Source organism: Artemia sp. Qi Xiang Cuo, chromosome 3 (assembly GCF_049724085.1).
Source record: "Artemia sp. Qi Xiang Cuo chromosome 3, ASM4972408v1, whole genome shotgun sequence".
In the NCBI taxonomy this organism is placed as follows: domain Eukaryota; kingdom Metazoa; phylum Arthropoda; class Branchiopoda; order Anostraca; family Artemiidae; genus Artemia; species Artemia sp. Qi Xiang Cuo.
In genome coordinates this window covers 55,883,624-55,904,840 of record NC_142796.1, presented here as the reverse complement: position 1 = coordinate 55,904,840, position 21,217 = coordinate 55,883,624, and the positions used below count along the sequence as shown (strand labels likewise).

The 21,217-nt window shown below is 34.7% G+C and overlaps 1 protein-coding gene across 1 annotated transcript in view; it reads right to left on the bottom strand.

Annotated features, from left to right (window-relative positions):
- The window catches only part of wake (ankyrin repeat and fibronectin type III domain containing protein wide awake), a 417,377-nt gene that overhangs the window by 84,925 nt on the left and 311,235 nt on the right, over nt 1–21,217 (bottom strand). Inside the window, exons 10-11 of the mRNA XM_089086234.1 lie at nt 13,841–14,044; nt 6,554–6,670 (exon numbers count right to left, since the gene is read on the bottom strand). Coding sequence (XP_088942360.1) covers nt 6,554–6,670; nt 13,841–14,044 — 321 coding nt within the window. The remainder of the gene's footprint in view (nt 1–6,553; nt 6,671–13,840; nt 14,045–21,217) is intronic.

Below are 21,217 nucleotides of genomic sequence, written 5' to 3'. Positions count from 1 at the left end.
ATTACTCTCCGGAGAATTTTATTTGATTTATATGAGTGACAAATATTTTCCCTTTTTAGTCGATTTCATTTGTAGAGGTTTATTTATTTTACAACAAAAATAAAATGGAGTAGAGAATCATTTGAATAAAAACTAAGTAGGAGAAACGTCTTGTGAACGAAACCAAAGAGTATGGATAGCATATAATAGTGGAAACTGGTGCTAGCGTCAGCAAAAAAACATCAACACCATCTAGTGTATAATTAATTATTCTTGTTATTACACTGACAAAAATGACAAATGCTAGATGGCGTTGAGGATTGTTTTTGTTGACGGTAGAGCCAGTTACCACTCTTGCAAGTTACCTATACTCTTCGAACGGGACGTACGGGAACACTGTAGACTGTAGCGTCTTCTTTTTCCAAACATGATACACATTTGATACCGGGCGTATCGTCCCTGGCAGTGTACGTCATAACCTTAGTTCAGTTTCAATAAGCTTATCGTCACATGTAGATCGGAAACAAGTGTCATTGCGCGTGCGTAAAGGCGGAGTATGAATCTTGTGTGGTTTTAGATCTGTTTCACATTTTTTTTAACGAAGAGTATAGCCTTTGTCAATGCTGTATAATTCTGTCTACTGTGGTACAGGAAGCACAGAATATAAATATGCTTCACAGCAATTGATTTGTATTTTTACTTTTTTGCGTTTTTTTTTACTTTTATGTTACTTTAATTTTGATTTTATTTCTACTTCGAACATTCACGCTTGAATGTTACTTGACTTATTGTAGTGACAAATATTTAGGATTCCTTCTACAAGACAAATATAACAGGGGATAGAGTTATCAACATAAAAAGCGAGTAGAGGAAACGTCTTGTGACCAGGAGGCACAAGAAGCACAGAATACACAGCACATGACTTGTATCTTTTTTTATGTTATTACTTATGTTTTATTTGTATTTCGTACTTTGACACTTGAATCTAAATTGACTTATTATAGCGACAACTTTCAGATATCCTTCTACAAGAGAAATAAAATAAGGGATAGAGTAATGAACATAAAAAGTGAGCATATGAAACCTCATGTATTTTTTTAAAAATACGATATGCTTCACAGCACCATTATTAAGTGTCCTACATCCCATTAGTTCTTTACCCAGTCTTATCTCTAAGTTGTATAGACCTGTTGAATCTCTGGTTGAAAATATCAAAAGATGGCTTTGATCGGAAAACACTCCCGACATTTTTTTTTTTAATCAGAGTATACGGCGATTCAAAAGAATGTTTTTGTAAAGCTTACCGTTTTATTATATATTAAATTTTTTTAATACTTTGTATTTATCAAATTATTAATTATTTTTTATCGATATTTATTGTACTTTATACTAATTATTCCTTTTTTAAAGCTTAGATTTATAGTCCATTCTTTAGCACTAGGCCAGATTTATCGATTAGCTTAGCCCATTTCCCCCCAACTTGTATTGTTCTTCAAATATTTAACAATATAGGTTTTTCAAAAATATGTTAAATCCCCTTCTCTGAGTCGAAGAAATAGTTGGGGGATAGAGCTTTAGACAACATGACTATCTTTACCGTATCTTCAATATCCAATAAAATCTTCTGGAATCCAACAAATGGCTGTCAGAAAAAGTAAAGAAAAGAACAGTGCTAGGCGTGTTCCCTCTGGGAAAAATTCTTCTCTGGAAAATCCCATCCCCCCCCCTTCCGTGGAAACTCCCGCCACGTGTAAAATTGAGCAGCCACAGAAGGAAATATTACAAATAAGAAAAATGAAGGAAAGAAGGAACCTTTTAATATTACATCAGTATTCCAAAATAAAGGCAGAATACGGGGTGCAGAATATCTTATATCATTAATTTTTATATTTTCATTTTATTTTTCTGTTTCGTGTTTCTGGGGGTTGACTTATCACAGCAGGTTAAAATAAATGTTAATTCCCCCCTCCCATACCCCTTTCTATATTTATATGAAGACTCATGGAGAATCATGCAAGGTGAGCATTGAAATGCGCTGTTTTAGGCCTCTGCCCTCTTCCTATACAATGATTCACCGCCCCTGCTTCACAATAGCTGATTCAAGATTATACGCTTTTCTTCGTTTTTTTTTTTGTTTTTTTTTTTTTTTTTTTTTTTTTGTTAATTTTCTTGTGGCTGCTCAATTTTGTGTTTGGAAGAATTTTTCGGGGGTATTTCCTACAGAGGGCATTTCCCGGGTGGTATTTTCAAGAGAGAAATTTCTGGGGGGGGGGGATTTTATGGGTGATTACCCCAAGCCCCAAGAAAACCACACATTTGGTAGTTTTTTTCTTTTTTTTTTTGCTGTAACTTATAGTGATAACATACTGGTTTTTAAATTGTCACGTCCGTGCTGTCTTTGTCTTTTTAATGAGGCTAGTGCATCTTTTTTTTTAGAATAGCTGGTCATTGATGGTACATCAATTTTTTTTTTTTTTTTTTTTTTTTTTTTTTTTTTTTTCAGATGAATCAGACCTTTCCTGAACGTCGAGTAAGAAACATCTGTGTTGAAAATCTCTGAACTTTGTAAACTTAGATAACGAAAAAGGACTTACGATTACAGACTGACTTTGGGTTTATGTTCTGATTTATGGTTGCTGTGGCAAAAGTTGCAAAAATTTAGTAGCACATTTAAGTAGGGTTCAGACAGAGGGCAAACCGAGCTAGTTTAAGAAAGGCTTTTGGAGCAACGATTCATCCCTGGCTTTCTACCATAGGATTGGATCCGATCAAAGTGGTTACCTTCAAGATGCATCAGCTGAGAAATGAGTTCCTATGAACTAAATTTCATTAGCTCTTTTGATGGCTTCATTTTAAAGATAGAGCCAAAAAAGTGGCACATAACCTACAACAGGAAGATAAGCAGTTCCTTGGTTTACTGCAACTTAACCTTCTTTGGCAGGTCTGGATGTGCCCTACACAGCAGTAGTCATTCCTCTCCTTTGGCTTAGTAATAACTTCGAAATCACTAGATATTTCCGTGTTTATTTACTATCGCTTCAAATACATTATTCACTAGTATTCTACACTGTGCCTTGTTACTTTCAAATACAACTGCTCACATGTATGTGGGTATTATGAGCTTATTTAGATAATTACTGAAGAAGCTTTTCAGACGACGGGAATGAAAAAAAATATAGCGTGTAGCTTGCTCCCTTCCCCCAAATTCTTAGCCCCCCAATCCCTTCTAAAACTAGACACTTCCTGACAATTCCTCCTCGATCACCGAGCCTTCAAATGAACTACGGTATACTTACCTACTACGCAAAAAATTCATAGTGTTTTAATGAAACCCAGAGACTGCATGCAATCTCTGTAACGAGACACAGTCACCTACCATCAGGGAAAAATCACGCCCTCTTGTAATAATCCAAGAAACCAATTGACTGATCTGATTTTTAAAAAAAAACAATTGACTGTTACCAACTCCATAGAGCATCATATCATAGCTCTCAGATTAGCAATGGGCTGGCTCGTATCTACCGACGTTATAAATTATCCGGCTTCCTACTACTTCTTGCTTTATATGCTTCTTTCTTGTTGCAGAATGAGGGGGATGATTCTTTATAAATCACAGGGGGGGGGGGGGGCTTGTGACAAAATTTATATTTTTGCGTCTTTTCTTCTATCTTTAATGAGTACGTTTTTGAATCTTTTACTCATTCAGACAGTCTATAGGAGATAGGAATGTTTATGATTGTTTTCGAACGGTTCAATTCGTCAAAACATTTTTTTGCAGTTAAAAAAATATGTATTCTTAAGTTGTTTAATAGGTCTTTTCAACAATAGTTGGATACAGGTGCAACCTTAGGGGGTGAGAAGGATGAGAATAAAACATGCTGGGGGTCTAGTGCCCAGGGGCGGATACATGATGTGTTCGTAGAGGGAGGGGCCTTGCCACCGACGAAGTTTAGGGTATTCCTTCGGTTTTGTCACCCCTCCACCCCTGTGATTAGTGAAATTTTGATTTTCCAATTCGCATGTGTCCCTTTCCACCCTGGATACACCCCAAATATCGCCTCGAAAGTATGCATAAAGTTTAAATATCGCAAAGGTTTCCTTCTTATTAATGTAAAAGCGAATTACCCCCTTTCTCCTTATATGCAGGCATATTACATATCTGCTGCAACTGATATTTATATAGTTGTATCTGCTCATCGGCGGTATTGAGGGAAATCCCTGTTTCGATTTTGTTCCACAAGACCCCCCTGTTAAAATAAAAAAAATATTGCACACAAACTTGACCATTTGATACCCTTCCATCACAAGCAAATAATTTGATCTCCTCGTCCTCTCAGGGGGTGACTCCAACCATCATTTAATTTATCCTTATTGACAACTCTTTGACATATCAGTAAAAGTAATCCAATAATTTTATAATTGTTTAGAAACTCCACTCTTAACGAAAATATTTTCTTGTTCCAAATATCTGATTCAGAGTGACCTTGAACTGATCAGTATGAATTTAAATTGTTTACATGTCCTAGTTCGACCTAGTATCAAGGTCTTGTCTTGTTTTGAGTTTCACTGTTTTAAGTGCAATTTGATTAGCAGATACGGGGGTTTTATCCAGGAAAAGCAAATCAGCTAATCATGTTTATGTGAGAGAAGGTCTAAGAGAGAAAACAAACTAGAATATGACAAACAAGTGAAAAAGTCCCAACAGATTTAGGTGGCCATTGGAACAAGGGGGACGAGCAGAACTTTCGTGAAGTGTTGAAGCTAAACTTCTTTTTTTTTCTTTTTTTAGTTTATTTCTAGTTTTCTCTTGAAGAGATTTTCTATTTTGTTTTTTCTATTTTCAATATTTTTCTATTTTTGATTATTTCTAATTATACTACTATGATATATTTGAATAAAATTATCTATAAGATTAGATTCCTATATTTCTAATTATTTCTAACTATTTCCGATTATTCAATTACATAATTATAATTTTTCTATTTTTGATAACGAGCTATATTTTTTATTGGTTTCATTGCTTTATTTTTTTCCAGTTCGCTGAGGATCGCTAATGATTATATATTCGCTTAATTTTTTTCTATTAATCACCGTCCTTGGAAAAAGTCCTCATTCCAAATAACTTCTTGTTTGTCAAGGGAAGAGAATTTCACAGCCATCCTCGTTGGTTAAAACGTACTTAGATGCCCCCTCCTCTTCTAAAACCTCGTCACTCAGATTTAGCGCCCGTTTTGATCCGTTAGTATTGCGCATACCTAATTCTGTAAATCACAAAACGTTCTGAGGTTAAAAGATAGTGATTGACAATTAGGAAATTAATTTGAAGTTTTTTGCAATAAAACATTTTATAATTTTTTTAAAGGTATTATAAAAGTTTGAAAACATTTAATAAGAAATTTATAAAAAGATATTTGCATAAAAAAATACATCCTTCAAATGGTAAATTTAGTAATTTCTGTCTGAGAAGTTCTGAAAAATTGTGATCCGTAACTTGGAGCTTAAAGATGATACGGTATCTTAAAGAATTGCCCTCTTTCGTCCAGTATAAGCTTTTTTATACTTTGTGGGGTCAAGCTATTTGGAACTGAATGGGCAGTCTTGCCGTACTTTGCAGAGCTGGGATAAATGATCCCAATAAAGGACAGAAAACTAAAGGCCGAAATGTACTTTCCCGGAAAACCTTAGAAAAACCATTTGACTTCTCTCTTTTTGTGCCAGAGACAGAGATATCCAGATTTAGAAGTTTACATGATTAGAACATGAGAATGCTGTTTTATTCAATAAACGGTGCAGAATTTCTCTAAAGATCAGGAAAGGGCCATCCCTAGGAATATTCTAGCATAACTGAACGGAAAACATTATAATCAACTCAAAGCAGGGATCATTTGAGTAATTTGAAATTTTTGGGAGTTCCATGTTGTGCTACCCTCTTGATCGAAAACCTTGCGGACCGGCACAGGTCCGGCACATGTTATTTATCCTGCATGTAGGCCTACATTGCATAGACAGCGCTTTGCTTAACAATTATTAAGAGATTGTATGTTTTCTTATTTTAAATTAGCTTGTGGTTAACTTTCGAACTGTTGACGCATCTAAGATCCCCTACCAATTTTTACCAAAATTACTTTGGGAGTTCCCTGGGGTGATGGGAAAAATTGCGATTGCGCACTTTATCTTTGAGACGGTCCACCGACGCTGAGACTCATAAAATGATTTTTTAAAAAATCGAAGGGCTATAACAACAAATCTTGAATGATTCTATTTTATTTCGTGAGAGGCAGAATATACGGCTTCATGGACTTCACTGAATCAAATTTTTTAGGTTAATAGCTTAAGAGGCGTCAAAGGCTTACCAAATATTTTTCAAATAATTGTCAAGAGCTAATATAGACTACTTCTATATACAATGCCTTGCTGATATTTTTGAAAAAAAGACGAAAGATAAATGGCAGTTTACTTTCTAGAATTTCTAATTTCAAATAAAATTCCTCTCTCTCTAAAAAAGAAGACGTTCGTACTTTAAGGAGTTGTCAAATGTCATTGGACTTGTAAGCTTTAAAAAAAGAGGGCTTACCTTTTAATTTTGTAGATACGAAGCTTGGTTCAATTACGGGTATTTCTTTAAAAAGAATTCGAACTGACCCAGACTCTACTACTTCTACATCAACTAAATCTGGAGGAGGAGGTGGTCCTGAAAAAAAGAATCATACATACCGCATACTTTCATACATATAAAATTGTGCCTCAACCTCTTTAAAGCCGTTGTAGCGTGGTAAATTGAATTCTACTAGACAATATGGGGCCAAGGGTTCCATCCCAGTTGCCGAAAGGCTGGGCAACAGGCTTGTTACCTGTCTATGTAAGAAAGATCAGGCAAATGAAACTCTGAATATTGTCAATGCCCTATGCGGAATAATTTCTGTTCGTTTTAAGTTTTAATGTCGCTCCTTACTTTCATTTAAAAAAAAAAACCTGTTTTTTTTATTTAATGTTATTCAAAAATCGAAGATGTCGTGAACTGCACATCCAGATTCATTTTTCTAACGTATTCTTTTTTATATAATAAAATCAGCAAGTGAAAGCCACAAAAAATCAAATGTTTTGATTTATACCTCCCAAAAAAATATGTAATAAAACAAAATCTGGAAAACGGAATAATAAGAAAAACCTGAGGTTTCCAGCTAAGTATTTACAGTATTTTCTTGTTTTTACTCATGGAATTCTTTTATTTATTCATTTTTTTATTCGTTTATCCTTAGATGGTTTTGAAAACACAAATATTATCTTTATTTTACTTCACACATTAAGGCACAAAAGAAAAACCAATTTCTTTTTTATTTTAAAAGCTTTTTTTATTAACAAGTCCAAGACGTTGCCAACGGGGATGTACGTAGGGGAAGGCCTCGGGCCCCGTCCCCTTGAAATCCGAAGTTTCTGAAATGCTGTCTATCCCTCATTTAGATTATCAGCTAATTTTTTTATCCCCCCCTCCCCCTCAAAATAATTTCTTGTCTACGAGGCTGGTTGTCAAAGACAAGACCAGATTCCGTTCTACCTTATTCTTTTTATATAAAACTTTTTATACTTTAAATTAACAAGTTAGACCTTAGAAACATTACTTGCTAATGGTCTATGTTCCTTTCTTCAACTCCAAATTGAAGCTCTATTGGAGTCTAAATTCTAAAATTGTAAGCATCAAAATTGTATCTAACAAAATAGATTCCTATATCATTAGAATTCAAAATTTAACGACCCTTCGTAGCTTATGTAAATGGCACACAATGGCTTGAATTACTCTCCGGAGAATTTTATTTGATTTATATGAGTGACAAATATTTTCCCTTTTTAGTCGATTTCATTTGTAGAGGTTTATTTATTTTACAACAAAAATAAAATGGAGTAGAGAATCATTTGAATAAAAACTAAGTAGGAGAAACGTCTTGTGAACGAAACCAAAGAGTATGGATAGCATATAATAGTGGAAACTGGTGCTAGCGTCAGCAAAAAAACATCAACACCATCTAGTGTATAATTAATTATTCTTGTTATTACACTGACAAAAATGACAAATGCTAGATGGCGTTGAGGATTGTTTTTGTTGACGGTAGAGCCAGTTACCACTCCTGCAAGTTACCCATACTCTTCGAACGGGACGTACGGGAACACTGTAGACTGTAGCGTCTTCTTTTTCCAAACATGATACACATTTGATACCGGGCGTATCGTCCCTGGCAGTGTACGTCATAACCTTAGTTCAGTTTCAATAAGCTTATCGTCACATGTAGATCGGAAACAAGTGTCATTGCGCGTGCGTAAAGGCGGAGTATGAATCTTGTGTGGTTTTAGATCTGTTTCACATTTTTTTTAACGAAGAGTATAGCCTTTGTCAATGCTGTATAATTCTGTCTACTTCTGTCTACAAAATAAAATTTTGATTTTATTTCTACTTCGAACATTCACGCTTGAATGTTACTTGACTTATTGTAGTGACAAATATTTAGGATTCCTTCTACAAGACAAATATAACAGGGGATAGAGTTATCAACATAAAAAGCGAGTAGAGGAAACGTCTTGTGACCAGGAGGCACAAGAAGCACAGAATACACAGCACATGACTTGTATCTTTTTTTATGTTATTACTTATGTTTTATTTGTACTTCGTACTTTGACACTTGAATCTAAATTGACTTATTATAGCGACAACTTTCAGATATCCTTCTACAAGAGAAATAAAATAAGGGATAGAGTAATGAACATAAAAAGTGAGCATATGAAACCTCATGTATTTTTTTAAAAATACGATATGCTTCACAGCACCATTATTAAGTGTCCTACATCCCATTAGTTCTTTACCCAGTCTTATCTCTAAGTTGTATAGACCTGTTGAATCTCTGGTTGAAAATATCAAAAGATGGCTTTGATCGGAAAACACTCCCGACATTTTTTTTTAAATCAGAGTATACGGCGATTCAAAAGAATGTTTTTGTAAAGCTTACCGTTTTATTATATATTAAATTTTTTTAATACTTTGTATTTATCAAATTATTAATTATTTTTTATCGATATTTATTGTACTTTATACTAATTATTCCTTTTTTAAAGCTTAGATTTATAGTCCATTCTTTAGCACTAGGCCAGATTTATCGATTAGCTTAGCCCATTTCCCCCCAACTTGTATTGTTCTTCAAATATTTAACAATATAGGTTTTTCAAAAATATGTTAAATCCCCTTCTCTGAGTCGAAGAAATAGTTGGGGGATAGAGCTTTAGACAACATGACTATCTTTACCGTATCTTCAATATCCAATAAAATCTTCTGGAATCCAACAAATGGCTGTCAGAAAAAGTAAAGAAAAGAACAGTGCTTGGCGTGTTCCCTATGGGAAAAATTCTTCTCTGGAAAATCCCCTCCCCCCCCCCTTCCGTGGAAATTCCCGCCACGTGTAAAATTGAGCAGCCACAGAAGGAAATATGACAAATAAGAATAATGAAGGAAAGAAGGAACCTTTTAATATTACATCAGTATTCCAAAATAAAGGCAGAATACGGGGTGCAGAATATCTTATATCATTAATTTTTATATTTTCATTTTATTTTATTTTTCTGTTTCGTGTTTCTGGGGGTTGACTTATCACAGCAGGTTAAAATAAATGTTAATTCCCCCCTCCCATACCCCTTTCTATATTTATATGAAGACTCATGGAGAATCATGCAAGGTGAGCATTGAAATGCGCTGTTTTAGGCCTCTGCCCTCTTCCTATACAATTATTCACCGCCCCTGCTTCACAATAGCTGATTCAAGATTATACGCTTTTCTTCGTTTTTTTTTTTTTGTTTTTTTTTTTGTTTTTTTTTTTTTTTTTTTTGTTGTTAATTTTCTTGTGGCTGCTCAATTTTGTGTTTGGAAGAATTTTTCGGGGGTATTTCCTACAGAGGGCATTTCCCGGGTTGGTATTTTCAAGAGAGAAATTTCTGGGGGGGGATTTTATGGGTGATTACCCCAAGCCCCAAGAAAACCACACATTTGGTAGTTTTTTTTCTTTTTTTTTTGCTGTAACTTATAGTGATAACATACTGGTTTTTAAATTGTCACGTCCGTGCTGTCTTTGTCTTTTTAATGAGGCTAGTGCATCTTTTTTTTTAGAATAGCTGGTCATTGATGGTACATCATTTTTTTTTTTTTTTTTTTTTTTTTTTTTTTTTTTTTTTCAGATGAATCAGACCTTTCCTGAACGTCGAGTAAGAAACATCTGTGTTGAAAATCTCTGAACTTTGTAAACTTAGATAACGAAAAAGGGCTTACGATTACAGACTGACTTTGGGCTTATGTTCTGATTTATGGTTGCTGTGGCAAAAGTTGCAAAAATTTAGTAGCACATTTAAGTAGGGTTCAGACAGAGGGCAAACCGAGCTAGTTTAAGAAAGGCTTTTGGAGCTAAATTTTACATGCATTAATTCAAAAACGTTCAAAAATTAGATAAAAAAAAAGTGTTTTTTAACTGAAAGTAAGGAGCGACATTAAAACTTAATGCGAACAGAAATTATTCCGTATATGAAAGGAGCTGTCCCCTCCTCAACGTCTCGCTCTTTACGCTAAAGTTTGATTCTTTGTCGCAAATCTATTTTTTTTTAAACAATATAAAACTTTAGCGTAAAGAGCGAGACGTTGAGGAGGGGACAGCCCCTTTCATATACGGAATAATTTCTGTTCGTTTTAAGTTTTAATGTCGCTCCTTACTTTCAGTTAAAAACACTTGTTTTGTTTTTATTTAATTTTTTAGCCCTAGAAAGCGGGATTGAACTACACTTTTCGTACAGTCAGTCGGGTACCCAAAACAATTCGTAGACAATTTCTAGTTGTCTTGCAATAATAATCTATTTGCATTAATGACTGGTGAAAATACTAAATAATTTTTATTTGTAATATTTTTATCTGCAAATATTTTATTTGCAAATACATAAATGAAAAGGAAAGAATCATTTCCATCAGGTGATTGTCACACTATATTCCAAATCAGAAATATATGTTCTTTGTTACCTTTCTCCACATTTTTTAAAGACTTGGCAAGTGAATGGCTCAAATTTTTATGTCACTATTACACACTTCCCTTATTCCCAGCAGCGATATATTCTCTTTCTAAAATGTCATCAAACACGCAAAAGAATCATTGCTGATTCTCAGGCTATGGCCCCTTTGGAAACAAATTCTATCTTCTAATTTGTTAATCAAATATAATAGATTGTTAAAATAATTTGAATGTATCTTTGTATATTCTATATTCTATATTCTGTATATTGTATATTGTATATTCTACGAATAAAAGAATGATTAATTGGCAGCATTTTCTTCGGGAACGGAACTTGAGAAGCATTTATTAAAGAAACGACAGTTGAAAAAAATACATTGACTTTTTTTCAAAGTAAACGTTTGTTTTATATGGCAATCTTACCTCAAATATCTTATTGATTAGCAAACTTTTCATGGGCGCCCATAGGCTGAATTCCAGGGAGGGGGGCAAACCTCGTCTAATTGACATTTAATGATATATAATAGAAATCTCAGAACAAAAAATATAAAAATAAGGCAACATCATTTAGCCAGGGGGGGGGGGCCTGACCCCCTTATGTGCGCCCATGAAACTTTTGTGTGTGTTTTCTTTATTTTGGGCATTTGTTCTTTTCTGATCATAATTAATTTATTTATTTCTTAATATCCCACACATACAAAAAGAGCATAAGGGTGGAGTGCTAAGGAGAGAAATATAAAATCAACGAAAAAAATGTTGCTTTCACACTACACCGCAGAACCTTTCACACTAGCATAAGACTTTACGTTAAGCTAGGTAATCTTATGAGTTAATTTTTTTCGTAATATAGACAGGGCCAAGTAGACTCGAGTTCTATATAGGTCTTAGATTACCTAAGTTTATGTTATGAAACGGAAAAAGTAACAAAGTGGCAACAAATGGAATTTCTGAATGAGTGATAAATAAATTTCGAATACAAATAATTAAAACTTTCCGCTAATATTGGGGAGGTTTATTCGGGTAGAACGCAATCTTCGGGTCAAGGTTATTAATGTGATTTCAAAATAGCGGTTTGAATGCGGAGTGACCTGAATTCTGACCTGACATTGTAAGAAAATAAACAGGCGCAGAAATATAATTTTCTAGGAAATAACTAATGTTTTATTAATTTGAAAGATAGTTTCTTCTATTTGTATAGAACATTATGTTTGTTAAATATTGTAGATCATCATTGTTGCTACTAAATTTTAAACTAAATTTTACAGTAAAATCTAGGTTTTTTACTGGGTAAATGTGTAATAGTGACAAAAAAATTCGAGTCATTCACTTGCCAAGTGGTTAAAAATGCGGAAAAAGGGACAAAGAATATATATTTTTAATTTGGGGTGTGTACCGTGTTAATCGTCTGATGGAAATAGTTCTTTCCAGTTTACATATGCATTTCCAAAGAGTGCAAACATTGTTTAATTTTTTTACCAGCAGGTAGTAAAAGCGTAGTAATGGTAACGGTAAGCGGAGTAACTATTCTGTTATTGCAAAACAGCTAAATTTTACTGTAATTACTAGGTCTTTATTTTATTGTGATTACTTTATATTGCATATTTTTTACTGCTGTTGGGAAATAGATAAATATGTAAAGTGACAAAAAAAAATTGAGTCATAAACTTGCCAAATCATAAAAAAAAATACAGAAGAAAAGGACCAGAAACTATATATTTCTAATTGTCTGATGAAAAAAAATTCTCTTCAGTTCACATATATATTTGCAAAGATTGCGAAAATCATTTAATATTCTTACCAGTAGTTAGTGCAAACCCGGTAGACCCTCCCACCCCTTTGGATACGGCGCAGGTGAGATCTCTACCTTTTTCAAAATTTTGAGAGGTTCTAGTGTTTCCTAAAAACTCCTTTGTCTACTGGAAATGATTTATACAGTCCTTTTCTTATTAAAGAAGAAATTTAATCATATTTTACTGATGTGAAACCTTTTAAACTTGCATCATAAAATAAAAATGCAATATTGTTAGTCATTTACTCAGAATTGGGAAAATTATGGATTAAATAACCTCTAGTGACAATTGTTGCTAAATCAATTTTAAACTAGCGAAGATCAGAGGATATTATTGTGTCAAGATGAAATAGGTGCATATTGAAGTCCTCTATTACCCTGCTACGGTTAATCCTTGTTGACTAAAACATTGCATACTCTGGGCGGGTCGCAGAGCATGTTATTGCCTCTTTTTAGATGGCCGAAAATATACAAACAGTGCAAACTACTGGCACGAATATAACACTTTCTTTAAAAAAGAGTGTTTTTCAAACCTTGACCCTCCCTCTACCGTGGATATAATTATTCAGGATTGACTTCTTCATTTCCCCTCGGAATATTTCTGCCGCTTTACAAAACGCTTAAAGAAATTATTATTGGACGAGATGAGCAAGCAAGTTTATATACTTACAGAATTTTCTAGGCCTTCTTTAAAAGTTATATTTTTCAATATTTCCATATAAACTGGTCCTGCTGTCTATGCCTAGTAACAGTTGCAAGAAATAGCTCAGGCAAGACCTCATAGTACAAATTGACCCACAATTGAACATATTCAACTGACAAAAAACATCTGCCAATGATCCCCTCAAATCTCAAAAAAGTAAGGTATTAGTAAGACTAATTTGATGAATAGTATACCCCCTATGGGCCTTGTCGTGCCTGAAATCCCATTACTACTAATATTTCTGCCATTTTGTAAAACAATTACATAGGAAGCAGCTGAAGAAGCAATAAATGGAAAAGAAACAGCATAGGACGAGACGAGAAATTAAGTTCATATGCTTACGAAGTTTTTCCAGGCCTTCTTTAAAAAGTTGTATCATTTTTGCTCTTCTTTTCCAGATGGAAATTTCCTTTTCATTATTCTTTCCAGTAGCCAATTGATTATTGTTTTGACCAATAAGAACTGATTTCGATAACACATCTAAACTTTGATTGGTTGTCAACTCCATTTGTCCAAGATGATCGAGGAGATCCTGACGGCTTTTATCTGAAACGTTTAAAAAAGTTATGAAGGTTTTTAATAATAATGGTAAAAATTGATTGTCAGTATTTGGTAAAGTGAACAAAATGATCGTAAAAAAGGTTAGATTGGTTGTCACCTTCATTTAACCAAGATGAAACACTTACAAGTTAGATTGGTTGTCACCTTCATTTGGCCAAGATGAAACACTTACAAAACAGTATTTTAAACTGAAGATAATTTAGCCAACAACAATGCAGCGTCAGCTATTCTGCAATATTAACAAATAACAATAGTAAATTAGAAAGCATGTTTCTATGAACGTCAGATTCCCGAAGGATTAGCTTTTAAAACCCCAGTAGAAAGGCTGTATCCAAAAGGGTGGGCGCTAACTGGTATACTCCCCCCCCCCCCAAATTTTATTCTGGCTCGTACAAAAGTAACGAAAGCAGAGATAAATAAATTTTTGTTGCGTTCTGTAAAGTTTTTTGTAAACCCTCCCTCCTCAAACGAAAATCCTATATACAGTTGGGACCATTTGCAACGTTCTTGAAAGTGATTAAATAAAAAAAACAAGCTTTTTTTAACTGAAAGTAAGGAACGACGTTAAAACTTAAAACGAACAGAAATTATTCCGTATATGAAAGGGGCTGTCCCCTCCTAAAAACCTCGCTCTTTACGCTAAAGTTTGAATTTCTCACAACTCTATTTTTTTAAACAATAAAAAAATTTATCTTAAAGAGCGAGGCGTTGAGGAGGGGACAGCACCTTTCATATACGGAATAATTTCTGTTCGTTTGGAGTTTTAACGTCGTTCCTTACTTTCAGTTAAAAAAAAACTTGTTTTTTTATTTAATTTTTGAACGTTTTTGAATTAATGCTGTTTTTGATTTTGGCTCACCGTACATGAATAATTAAAACAAAATTTGCATATTAATTTTACTTTTATTTGGTTCAATGGCTTTCTCGAAACTTGTTTAATTTTATTTAGGAACGTTTTTATTAGTAATAAATATATGTAACTTAAGAATTAACTTACGTAACGAACTTCTATATTCATAGATTTTCAATACGTATATTAGGGAGTTCGCCCCCTAGTCAATACCTCGCTCTTTACGCTAAAGTTCGATTTTTGTTCCAATTCTTTAAAAATTACCCCTTAATCAAAAAGACCGTTAATTAGAATTAACAGCTCTTATGAAAGTACTAAAAAATATTTGGCTTAAAGAGCGAGGTATTGCCGAGGGGGTGAACCAAAACATATGCGTAATGTTTTCTGTTTGTTTTAAGTTTTGATGTTACTCCTTACTTTCACTTGAAATACTTGTTTTTTTTTTTAATTTCTGATCTTTTTCTTTAGTAATGCTGAGAAATCCGGCGCCCCCTTTATAGCAATGTCCCTTCCCCCATGAAAACTTCCTTCATGGGAAGATCCTCCCATATAACCCCCCCACCCACCAGAAAAAATCCCCCCTGAAAACGGTTGTATACTTCCCAATAACAAATACTCAGTTGCGATTTGGCATTCATTCAGTGCGGAGATAAAATAAAATCTATAGTGATACTCTGCTTAAAAGAGTTATAAACCAAGTTTGACAAGATTTATAAACCTTTTAATTGTGGTATATGATTTAACATTGGATTCAAAAGAAGATTGACGAATAGAATCTACCACCTGTTCTGTTTGAAACTGGGGGGCCGTACAAGTTACGAAGTAGCCCCCTTGCGCGTAAGTCCTCGTTTCATGTTTAATAGAAAGTTAAGCTAATAATTTTCCATTTTATAATAGAAAAAGGATAGAAGGACAGTCTATAGCATCTGCGCTTGAAGAGATAAAAAAGGCAGTGTTCGAAATCCCTAGCCTGTCGAAGAGTATCGATGACGTTAAACTAAGCCTAGCAAGTATTGAAGCTAAAATGAAAGAGTTTAATGTTAAGCAAACGGAAACAGCTCAAGAATTGACAACCATTCGAGCAGAGCTGGAAGTATCCCGTAAGAGAAATATGCGGCTTGAGAAAGAAATGAAACAGACAAATTTGATGTTTTATAATTTTCCCCAGCCCCTATATCGAATACAACCCTGTTAGATGATATAATTGCACTAATCAGTAATACTGTGCCAAGCTTAAAAGTGTCAAAGTGGGAATTCAGGGATGCTATTCGTTTAAGGGGACCACAAAACCCACGCCCTATTTTAGTAAAGTTCAATTCCAAAGTTACTCGAGACATTTTGTTGAGGAATGCGAACCTTTTCAAACAAAAGGGGATATCAGTAGCGCCAGATTATACGCCAGAAGAACGCAAGGCTCGTACGGCCCTAAGACCTTTATTTTCCCAAGCTATAAGCAAAAAGAGAATTGTGAAGCTACGCGGAACAAGATTATGCATAGACAAACAGACGTTTGTTTATGACTTTGAGAGAAAAACAGTGCTGGAAATGGCGGAGCCGACTATGGAAAAACAAACTCATGATAAAGATAGTAGCATAAAAAACCATATCCCGAGAAGGTCGTATATGCGATCTCCGTCAAGCTATAGTCATTCATATCCTGAAATTGAAAGCGTCCCAAACTGCAATTCAGATACAACGATCATAGAAAAGCCGGCTGTGATGCTAGACCCTAACAGTCCTATTAGAAACTACACAAAAAGTGGTAGGCCGGAAGGAAAAAGGGTCCTGGACATGATTATAAGCCCAAGCACCGATAGTAAGCAGGATCAAGGAAATGTGAGACCAAATAAAGGACCAAAATAGGAAAGGAAACGAAAAAGTCATAGTCCGAAAAAATGTGGCCAAACTCTAGCAGAACGACCACCATTTGTCATAGGATAGGGAAACAGCCATATACAGAAACTATCAGCTATTACGTGGAATGTACAGGGTCTAAGTAGTAAAAGAGATGTGTGTTTAAATAGTTCATTTTTGGATTCACAAATAACTTGCTTAGTTGAAACATGGTTATTGCCAGTAGAGGAAATATCAGTGTTTGGTTATGTTGTTTTTCGTGTAGATAGAAGGACATCAAGGAATTCCAGGAACTATGGAGGAATAATAGTGCTAGTCAAGCAACATGAATTTTCTAGTTTAAGTCGTTTGCCAAGCATGTCTGAGAATTTGATATGGTTACGTTTGAATTTTTTGGGGAAGTGGTTTATATTGGGGTATGTTTATATTTCACCTGAGAAAAGTTTATATTGTGAGGAGGATACTTGGACAATACTAGAGAAAGAAATTATTCTTATTAGATCTCGGTATAAAGAAGATTCAGTGTTATTAATAGGTGATTTAAACGCTTACACTGCTGAACAACCAGAACTAAATATGAATTTTGTTTCAGATGATGAGGACGACCCTGTAGCGGGGATTATTCCTTCAATGTATTTTATACCACGAAGGTGCCAAGATCGAAAAAGGAGAGTTAACTCATGGGGGAGGAAACTCCTTGTACTGTGTGGAGGTTCTGGTTTGGCAATTGGTAATGGGAGATTTAGTGAGGATGGTAGCTTAGGTGAGTACACTTGTGTTTCTGGACCTTGCTTTAGTTTGATTGATTATATATTGGTTGACACTGGGCTCGAAATTGAATCCCTAAATGTGAAAGTGATACATAGAACAGGATCGGACCACTTTCCAGTTAAAGTAGAGTATATTATTTCTATAAGGGAATATTGTTCGGTTGAGAGGAGTAATGAGGAGAGGTATGTGAATAAAGAAACGAGGAAGAGAAAGGAGCTAGCAATTTTACCTCCTAGCTAGGAATAAATTGCAATTGGTCACATGAACAATGGGTACTGGTCCATGAGAAATTAATTAATGACCCCATAGCGAAAGAAATGGACCATCTGAAGTATGAGGCCGAGGTACCGAATGCCGACCCGGAAACAATAGCAAATAGGTTTTCACAAATTCTAAGCAAATCGCTGGCATCAGTAAAACCAGCCGAGAAAAAGAATGAAAGTTTTTATGATGAAGAATGTAAATTCAGTAGCGTTTACTTGGATAAAATATTACAAAATGTAAAGAATGCACCGAATGATGAATAAAAAAACAAGACATTAACAATTTACCTTTTAGTACTTAAATAGAACAAAAAAATTAATAAAAAGAAAAAAGGAAAATTATAAACGGAAACAAAAAGCCACTCTTTTAAAGTGCTTTAGAGAAAATAACAGTAGGGAGTTCTGGAAAATCATAAAAAGAGATAGGCTAAAAGACCGACAGTCAGAGGTGTCCGCCCCCAAAACTTGGCCCGATTACTGCAAACTACTACAAGACGATACCCAGGATAGCAACATACACCTACAAGAGACATTAGGTCTAGATAACTGTGAAGAAAAATCATTCCCTCTGAACCAAGAAGATTACGTGTTATGCGACGCAATCACCCCGGAAGAAATTGAAGATTCGCTTAACAAAATACGAGGTGATTCAGCTCCCGGACCCGATGGAATTCCTATGAAGATCTTCAAAGCATTTCGGACTGTTCTTTTACCTTTTTTGGTCTCATTATTTAACCTAATAATTTCAAAGAGGAAGTGGCCAATGACCTGGAAAACCTCACTTATTCTCCAACTTTATAAGAATGGTAATCCCACGACACATAACAACTATAGACAAATAAGCCTCCTAAACAGTGCTGGAAAAGTTCTAGAAAAAATTATAGACAAAAGGCTGGGTATGTGGATAGAAGAGAAACAAATCTTGGTAGAAGAACAAGGTGGGTTCAGACCAGGTTAGTCTACAGTTGATAAAGTTTTTGTTATTAATGCTCTTGTAGAAAAGCACTGCAAAGGTAAAGGAAAATTATATGTGGCCCTAATTGATTTGAAATAAGCATTTGATAGTGTAGATCGTGTTTTATTGTTGAATGTATTATTAAATCTAGGCCTACCAGCCCCTTTTTTACAAATTCTATCGTCTATGTATTCATTGAATAAAAGTTTTGTAAAAGTTGTTAGGAAGGGAATATCTCTGCCTTTTTTCTCGAAAAAGGGCGTGCGCCAAGGAAGTACACTCTTGCCAAAATTATTTGCTATGTTTATTAATGATATTGTTACTTATTTCCGACAAAGATGGGCACCAACTCTCCGACTGGGAAATCTGAATATGTCAATGCTACTATTTGCAGATGACGTTATTTTACTGACAAAGACAAAGAATGATTTACAAACTCACTTGAATCTCCTTGAAAAATATTTTCAAGAGAAAAAACTAGAGGTGAATGTCACGAAATCTCAAGTCATAATTTTTAGCAAAAAACCCTTGGAATCAGCACCACAATTTTTATTGAATGGAAAATGCTGGAAGTGGTGGAAAAGGCCAAATACTTAGGTTTCATCCATTGTCAAAATGGAAAATGGACGAGTCGTATTACAACAATGGCACAGAAAGGAAGAAATGCATTATTTGGTATATACAGAAGCACACTAGGAGCAGAAATAAGTGAACTAAGCCTCCACAAACATATATTTAATACTAAAATTATGCCTATCTTACATTACGGATCAGAAATATGGGGGTATCAGCCGGCAAAGCAACAAGAAACCCTTCAACTTCAATATTATAAACGAGTTTTTGGCCTACACAATACAACACATACGTTAGTTTTAAAAGGTGATCTGGGTATATTTAACCTGAAATTGAAAAGATATACCCAAATCATCAAATTTTGGTTAAGACTTCAAGAACTTCCCCAGACTAGACTTGCCCGAGCAGCATATGAAGATCTTCTCCTTTAGTGTAACAAAACATCATGGACAGCACAAATCAAGAGGATATTAGATGAGAATGGATTTTCAAGTTCGTGGGAGAAGGGAAAAGGGCCAGAGGATCATGAAAAGTTCTTCAAGGAATTTAGTGCAAGACTTGAAGACCAAGAAGAGCAACTATGGCAAGCAGCTGTGGACAAATCTCCAGAGTCTTGCTTTGTATAGAGAAGTAAAAGAGAATTTTGGTCAGGAGTTTTATTTCAAGCTGGGATTGCCCATCAAGTATTTGAGGATTTGGATTCAGATTCGAGCAAATTGTCTTCCAATTTATACTAAGGTTGCAAGGAAAAAGAGGGAAGGTCCGGAGGCTGGGTGTAGTTGCTTGAGATGCGGGGAAAATGATTATGGTTTGGGCCATTTCCTCCTCCGGTGTAAGCAACTATCTCATTTAAGGGGATTAATTATCCAGGAGGGGGAAGATATGCTGCTTTGTGAGTTAATGAGGTCTAGGACTCCCCGTTATATTGTGGCAGTAGGAAATTTTGTATTGATGGGAAGGATGTCAAATGAAGTGTAATTTTTCTTTAGTATGTCTTTTTGTATATGGCTTTAGTTGGCTTTTAAATACAGATTATTATTATTATGTTAACGTTGGGTAAAGTTCATAACTTTCAGCCCTCCCCCGGGGACTACGGGGGATTAAGTCATCCTAAAAGACATAGTTATCATATTTTCGACCATGCTGAACAAAATGGCTATCTCAAAATTTTGATCGGGTGACTTTGGGAAAAAGAGTGCGTGGGAGGGGGCCTTGTTGCCCTCCATTTTTTTGGTCACTTAAAAAGGGCACTAGAACTTTTAATTTTCGTTCCAATGAGCCCTCGCCACGATATTCTAGGACCACTGGGTCGATAGTATCACCCCTGGGAAATAAAAACAAAAAACAAAACAAAACAAATAAAAACGCATCAGTGATCTTTCTTCTGGCAAAAAATGCAAAATTCCACACTTTTGTAGATAGGTGCTTGAAACCTCTATAGTAGGGTTCTCTGATACGCTGAATATGATGGTGTGATTTTCATTAAGGTTCTATAATTTTTAGGGGGTCTTTCCCCCTTTTTTCTAAAATCGGCCAAATTTTCTCAGGCACGTAGCTTTTTGATGGGTAAGACTAAACTTGATGAAACCTATATATTTGAAATCAGCATTAACATCTGATTCTTTTGATGTATCTATTGGTATCAAAATTCCGTTTTTTAGAGTTTCGATTACCATTGAGCCGGGTCACTCCTTACTTACAGTTCATTACCACGAACTGTTTGAAAAGGTACATAGAAGAAAAGAAGGCGCAACGTAGGGTACAAAAAAAAATTTGTTTGGCATCATATTTTCGATGTTATATCCTGATTAGATTATTTTTAAACTTATGTAATGAAGAGCCTCACAAGATTTTGCTATATATATTTTTTTCTCCTAATTTTTAAAGTTTTT